General features: G+C 37.1%; 1 protein-coding gene across 1 annotated transcript in view; it reads left to right on the top strand.

The window, feature by feature from the left end:
• LOC101845528 (alpha-glucosidase) overlaps nucleotides 1-6,683 on the top strand; it is a gene marked incomplete at its 5' end in the record, with an annotated part of 20,244 nt that extends 13,561 nt beyond the window's left edge. The window contains 5 exon segments of the mRNA XM_005093114.3: nucleotides 754-934; nucleotides 1,731-1,916; nucleotides 3,012-3,146; nucleotides 4,537-4,654; nucleotides 5,325-6,683. Coding sequence (XP_005093171.2) covers nucleotides 754-934; nucleotides 1,731-1,916; nucleotides 3,012-3,146; nucleotides 4,537-4,654; nucleotides 5,325-5,548 — 844 coding nt within the window.
• Between the last annotated feature and the right edge of the window lie 919 nt (nucleotides 6,684-7,602).

Here is a 7,602-nt window from a genome sequence, read left to right as displayed (position 1 = left end):
GTAATAGTAATAATAATAATAATAATAATAATAATAATAATAATAATAATAATGTTAATAGTAATAGCTATTATAATCATCCTCGAAGTTGCCTAATATTAACATTTTGTTGAAGTTGAAATTGGTTTTTTATTATCGTGTTGCGGTCGCCATTCGCCAATGAGCATTAAGGGGGCATAATCTCAGAAACTTAATGGTCTCTTTGTGTTTTCACGGTTGTTCCCCTTCGACGTTTCTCCCATCCCGTATCCGTATTCTTGTCGGTGTGTGATATTAATCAGCGTCGGCGTTTGAAAGGGGAAGTAACTCAATGCAGAACTAAACACTATTTAAATTCATAGTTTCTGGTACATAAAGTGAAATAATAATTTTTTTACTGTAATATAATCATACTTCTCTATTGTTATGTCTGTGTCATGTGCTTTAATTATAGGCCGAATTGAAACAAAAAAAGAAGGGGGGGAAGATCTTTGATTTGCCCAATTGATGTCACCGGAAGAGGTTCCATTGCGAAACATAAATTATTGTCATAATTGTGGTGAAAATTGTTTTTTTTCTCTTCAAAATGCACTGCGTCAGTTGATATCTAGCATGACAAAATTGCGTTTTGTTCATACTTATGTTTTCTGAAAATATGTTTTTAAATTCTGTTTTTCTCATTTTAGTAGTAAATGGCTATAATTAATGCATTTTAATATGGAGCCCTTCATAATATTATGTTTCTGTATCCATTTTGGCATCAACTTCTTTCAGGTTTATGGTGATAGAAATCTACGCTCCTGCCAAAAGTCGAAATGTGTACCGTGAGTTTGGCGGAAATCCCTTCAACATGGACCTGGTAGACCTTGAAAGGTCAGGGCTGTCTGGTCAGTCCTTGAAGTCACTCATTGAAGAGGAGTACTCCAATATTGGAGGGGGCTGGCCTACTTTTGTTGTGAGTGCGTTTGTGCATTTCTTTCCCACAATGGTAAAATCTGGTATGCATTCGTAGATACACTAGCTGTCGTGCTACCGGATTTGTAATCATGAAAGTGCAAGTTCGACAGGGGTTCGAGGCTCAGGCCCGACATTGTGTCCTTGGAAAGACACCTTACACGAATTTTCCTTGTTTCACCCAGGTGGCCGTAGATGACAAAAGATTTTGTCAGTATATTAATGTTTTAGCGCCCTCAAAAGACAAATTGCACTGCATGCTTCTCAGAAAGTTTACATTGTTTCAGAATGCTATCAGGTCTGCTTAGGTAACAACAAATTGTATAAAGTGCAGGGAGCATGATGGTGAATGGGAATTTAATAATAATAATAATAAGAAGAAGAAGAAGAAGAAGAAGAAGAAGAAGAAGAAGAAGAAGAAGAAGAAGAAGAAGAAGAATGATAATAATAATAATAATAATATTAATAATAATAATAATAATAATAACAACAATAATAATAATAATAATAAAAATAATGATAGTGAGATGATATTGATAATAGTATAATAATATATTATTTTTATTAATCTAATAATAATATTAATACTATTAACAGTAATGATAATAAAGATAGTTACCTCAACAAGGATGAGGGTGGCAACATTTATAGTAATCGCTTACACAAAGGGAAAAGAAATACAATATTCTCCCCCCCCCCCACCCAAAAAGCATTATTAAACTTCTTGTGACCATAACACTCTGAAAATATATTTTGCTATACCCTCGACTCCTCCCCCCTGCCCCCTAACCCCCCAGCTGGGCAATCATGACCGAAACAGACTGACCTTCAGGTTTGGCCGAGAGTTTGCCGATGTTTTGAACATGCTGCTGCTCACTCTCAAAGGCACACCCACTACCTACTACGGCGAGGAGCTGGCTATGTCGAACATTGAGGTCTCCTTTGAGGATACTCAGGATCCTTTTGGCAAGAACATGGGACCGGTATGTAGGAGGTCTGGGTGACATGACTTGTGCTGCGTGATTTTTTTTTGGATATGGGAATGGTATGTCTTGCATATATACAATATATATATATATATAATATATATATATATATATATATATATATATATATATATATATATATATATATATATATATATATATATATATATATATATATATACATATATATACATATATGTTGTATATATATAAAACACTTTATAATATCGTTTTTCAAGATTTAAATATTCCCACACCCATTAACTCATTGAGGGGGTGCATTCTTGGAAGTCGGCAACTCTTGAATACACACTGTTTTAGGGCACTTAAAAAAGAAACATATAGTTTGCGTTGTTCAAACGGATTTTTCAGCTCTGCTTACTTTATTTGAAACTTAAATGCAACAACATGCATCCTACAAATTGTGCAAACTCGTGTTTCTGATTTGTGTATGGTGGTTCAAAATGTTTCGTAATTCTGACTTTAAAAATGCTGCTGATCAGGCATATTATGTCTCCGCTACGTCCTGAAGTGCTCCCGAGGTCTAGAGGTTAAAGTGTTGACCTCTCATTCAATAGGTCCTGGGTTCTAAACCTGACAGCAATGGAAAATGTTTCCTCCCTAAAATTTTCTCCTTTTGTTTCTTTATCCTGCTGTCTAACCATGTTCTGTCATCTGCTTTCATCTCAATTTTCTACCCCCCTCATCCCCTTCCCCTTTCCCCCCTCCTCCGAGCTCCTGACTTTTTCTGCAGCCTTTCTACTGCTACTCCATGGCTCCTTCTTACTGCTGTCTTCCAGCCTCACCCTTGTTCTTATGGTAAGTAAGATCTAACACCTAGCCTTCTCGGATAGGGTGAAAAATCTTGGAGGTCCTGTGTGCGTAGTAAAAGATCCCTTGGTTTTCCAAAAATCAATGAAAGTAGGCTTTAGCCTGCACTGGGACAAAATTCTAAATTCTTTCCAAAATGAAAATGTTGAGTGTGTCCCACGGACTCATATGACCTTATGCAGTTGCCAGCACCGTAAAACACTTACCAAAACAAAATAAACATTAGACGTTTAAAAATTGTCTTCCATGATCCCTTGACAGGAGCGCTATGAACTGTTCTCCCGAGACCCCTGCCGCTCACCTATGCAGTGGGACAACACCCGACACGCTGGCTTCACAAAAAGCGACCATCCCTGGCTGCCTGTACACCCAGATTACGCTAACTGTAACGTGAAGGTGGGTTTGCGTGACTGTACATGTACTTTTTTACGTCCCCATCGACACAACTTTATTGGAGAGCACAAGTGGGTGGGGGGGGGGGGGGGGCAGGGAAGTTGATGTTTCGACTATGCCTGTCATGGTCATGTGCCTGGATGAGTGAGATGTAGCATCCTGTGGGAAAGATGGAGATAAGTGGTATAATAGATCTCTGCTCATGGGAATCAAACTCAAGTCTTTTGCAAGCCAGACAAAAAAACAACTAACAAGGCAGCGGTAAACTTGGAGAAACATAAAGAGATGGATGATGAAGAAACAGCAGGGTAATATAGATTTTGGAGAGTATCCGAGCGGCGAAATGAAAGTAGAATCATGATCGAGTATGTCTCTTTCTGATCTGTCACTTCATGATGATGATGATTATGTCACAGAGGTTGGTGAGGGTGGGCCTGTTGCTGTGTTAATTTTTCTTCCATTTTTTCTTTTTTTCTCCTCCCGTTCTTCATTTGGTGATGCCAAACATCTTTACAAATATAACTGTCTGTTTAAGTGCCTCCTAGTTGCCTAAATTTTTGTCTCTAAGTAATACTGGCACTGGACATGTGGCTGCTTTGCTGGGAGTGTCTTGTATAGTCTTGTATAAACAGTTGTTCTGTGGTCATGGGTGATGTGTTGTTTATACACGCCTCTGACGGGCCAAACTGTAACTTCTCGTTGCACCGCAATCTGTGGTGTGTCAGCAGTAATAAGGCGTTTCACCATCACACACATGAGACCCGAGTTCGATTACCAGGTGGGAAGAATTTTTATTGAGTATCTGGGTATTTTTGCTAGGATGCTGTATGGTTCTCAGGTTAGTCGTAACAGGTAGGATTGAAGTCCACCTCCTTAATGATCCAGTTGTGTCAATTGGGTGTAATAATCTACATTAAAAACTAGCTTCTTGTGTACACTTTTCATTTATTCCTTCTATTTTTGTTTGGTCACTGGGGTATGCCATTTAGGAAGGCACTATTCCTTGCTCAAAAACAGGGTCCTATAGCATGTTAATTGTCTGTACTGGTCACACTAGTCAGCTATTCTATGTAAGTACAATTGAACCTGCTCTAATGACCTCCTGTCCAAGACAGTAACCTGCACAAATGACCACTTTCCCCTTCCCTACTTTGGTTTTTTCCCTTTATCATAACAAGACCTGTTCAAGACGATTATCTATAAAATGATGATCAATTTTCACCACAACAATAGGTGGTCATCTTGGACAGGTTGGACAGTAATTATGAGTTTATGTAACCATACCATTGTGAACTTAACTTCCCGATGGGATTCAATATTAGTTAGATTTTTATTTATTTTTCTTCTTTCATTTTTAAAACTGCTCCTCTCTAAATAGTCATCCATTCCCCAGACACAGACAAAGTCTGATGGGTCAAGCACGTCTTTGACTCTGTACAAAGCTCTTGCTACGCTAAGACAGAAGCCTGCCTTTCTGTGCGGGGGAATTGAGTTCGCAATCTGCAACAAAGGTACAGGGGATCTGTATGTTATTCTATTTTTTACGTTTTCATTGGCCAGCTGTACAGATGCACTGAGCCTAAGATTTTTATTTTCTGTAATTGCATATTTTTTACATCTTAATCAGGAGTTTCAGCTGCATATTGTTGGGAAATGTTTTGTTGAAATTCAAATTCTATAAAAGCACTAAAAGATACATACTATAGATAAAATTAAAAACCATTATCAACATTACTGTCTACCCCTACAAAAAGGTCATGATTATCGATACTACAAATTCGGGCAATAATAATGATAATAATAGCAATAGTAATAATAATAATAATAATAATAATGATAGTAATAATGATGATGATAATGATAGTAATGATAGTAATGATAGTAATGATAATAATATAACAGAAATATGATAATGATAATAATAATAACAATGATAACAATACTAATAGGCTAATAATAATAATAATAATAATAATAATAATAATAATAATAATAATAATAATAATAATGATAATAATAATAATATTAATAATAATAATAATAAGAAGAAAAAGAATAAGAATAATAATAATGATGATGATGGTGGTGGTGGTGATAATAATAATAATGATCGTGATGATGATGATGATGATGATGATGATAATAATAGTAATAACAATAATAATATTGTCTTTCCCCCAGAGGTATTTTCCTACATCCGGGAAGACAAAACTTCTGGCGAGCGCTATCTGGTGGCCCTGAATGTGGGCAAAGTTCCCGCCCTCTCAGACTTCAGCGGGTCACCTGTGAACGCCACAGTGGAGATCTGTACATGCTCAGCCAGCAAGCGCTTGACCACTGGTCAGACTGTTAGTTTGCAAGGACTGACTCTGAATCCTGGGGACGGTGTAGTGCTCAAACTTTAATTACAACTCGGCATGTTTCCCTTTTATTAAGTAGTTTGTTTGTTTTTTTTAAGATTTGTTTTCATTTATTCTATTTGAGCAAATTCCTTTTAAAAAAAGAAGAGTTGTACGTTTATATTTTTACTTTTAGACACAGTGTGTTTCTTTTTATAACATTTCTTTTATATCTTTCATAGTTGCAGGTCTACATGTTTCTTATTTTATAATAATGATATTAATAATAAATAATAATAATAATAATAATAATAATAATAATAATAATAATAATAATAATAATGATAAATAAATAATTGCATCTATATACCGCATATCCACACGACAGCATGCTCTTTACAACCATTTTTACAACAGCACACGCAAAAACATCCACAAACAGTCTTGGCTTCCTGGTAACCACATTGTGCAAGCAGCCAATTAAGCGCACTCTAACAAACTGACAAGATCTTTCACCGACTATAGTCGGGTACCCATTGATATAAAGTGCCTTTCCCAAAAATGCAATGTCGGGCCCCTGATGGGTTTCGAACCCATGACCTTTCTGTTATGAGCCTGATCACTTAAGCACAAGATATCTGATGCCTTGACACAGTAGTCTTTCTGGACAACTCTGGGCAACAGTAACAAGGACCCACAAAGGATATATTTGTGTTTAAATTAATTACCACTGTTGTCCCAACAATGATTTTCTTGATGTAACAATACATCTTAGAAGACATGAAAATAATATCTTCAGAGTAAGAACACAACACACGAAACTTAGAAGCGTACGTGTACAGATGTTTTAAAGTAGTTCAGTCCCCAAAATATCAGAGTGGAGAAGCGGACCAGACTGTGGAACTATACCCCCCGGCAATACAGGACATACAGGGCCCTGAGACAGGAGACATGGCCAACCCAAGTAGCACTGCAGAAGACAGCTGTTTGAGCAGACATAAAGACTGAGCAAGACGGCCCAGTACAGTCCAGTCCATTTATAACAGCTTCTGTTATAACAGGAACTTGGATATAACAGTGATAAATCAATTCCCCTTTTTTTCTAAATAAGTGTAAGAAATATGAACCCAGGATCCCAGTCAGAGATGAGGCAGGAAGAAGGCGGTGGCGATGGATTGGACATAATCTCAGGAAGTCAGGCATCTGCATAACAAAGAAAGTTTTGGGTTGGAATCCACAGGGTAAGAGATCAAGGGGAAGACCGCGTGGAACCTGGAGAAGAACCACAGAAATTGATGTACAGAAAAGTAGGAAGACATGGAATAACATCAAGAGGCTAGCCCTTGATAGAGAAAGGTGGAAAGTGTTTGCCTGTGGCCTACCCTGGTGTAGGGTGAGAAAGGCAATGATGATGAGGATGAATATGAACCTGGCTATAACATGGTTCAATTTGCGCAGACCCAGATATAACAGTAATCTTGCAGGGCAAGAACTTGCTTTCGATCATTCAAATTATTAAATTTAAAATTTGTCTCAACCAAGACATTTCATCTGTTAGTATGATCACTTGCCTAAACAAAAACTCCCAAACGCATACCCCTCTCCCCCCCCCATATAGTTGGGTCACTGATAGATTCCATCTCAGTGTCAGTAAAACAGCCCACTGGAAAAGGATCTGCGTTTATCGAATATATGTAGTAAGCTGAAGATGCAATGATACTGGTAGTTCCCCTTGATAACGGATTTAACAGGACTCGCATATCACAGGAAGAAACTGCTGGTCCCGTCTGTCCTGTTATACCCGAGTTTCACTGTATATGATAGAGACAGGCTCCAGGTATGATGCGATGGAGAAGAAGAAGAAGATAACACTCGTAAGAAAATTATGTACTCAAGGTTAAGTTTTCTATTCCTGAGCAAGTTGTTGACACATTGTTGTAAGCAAAAAATGTTGAACTACGAGGTATATATATATATATATATATATATATATATATATATATATATATATATATATATATATATATATATATAGAGAGAGAGAGAGAGAGAGAGAGAGAGAGAGAGAGAGAGAAAGAGAGAGAGAGAGAGAGAGAGAGAGAGAAGTATGGAAATTATAC

The sequence above is a fragment of the Aplysia californica genome, unplaced genomic scaffold (genome assembly GCF_000002075.1).
Source record: "Aplysia californica isolate F4 #8 unplaced genomic scaffold, AplCal3.0 scaffold00058, whole genome shotgun sequence".
NCBI classification, from domain to species: domain Eukaryota; kingdom Metazoa; phylum Mollusca; class Gastropoda; order Aplysiida; family Aplysiidae; genus Aplysia; species Aplysia californica.
The sequence above is the reverse complement of the archived record's forward strand: the minus strand, read 5'-3'. Positions and strand labels throughout refer to the sequence as shown.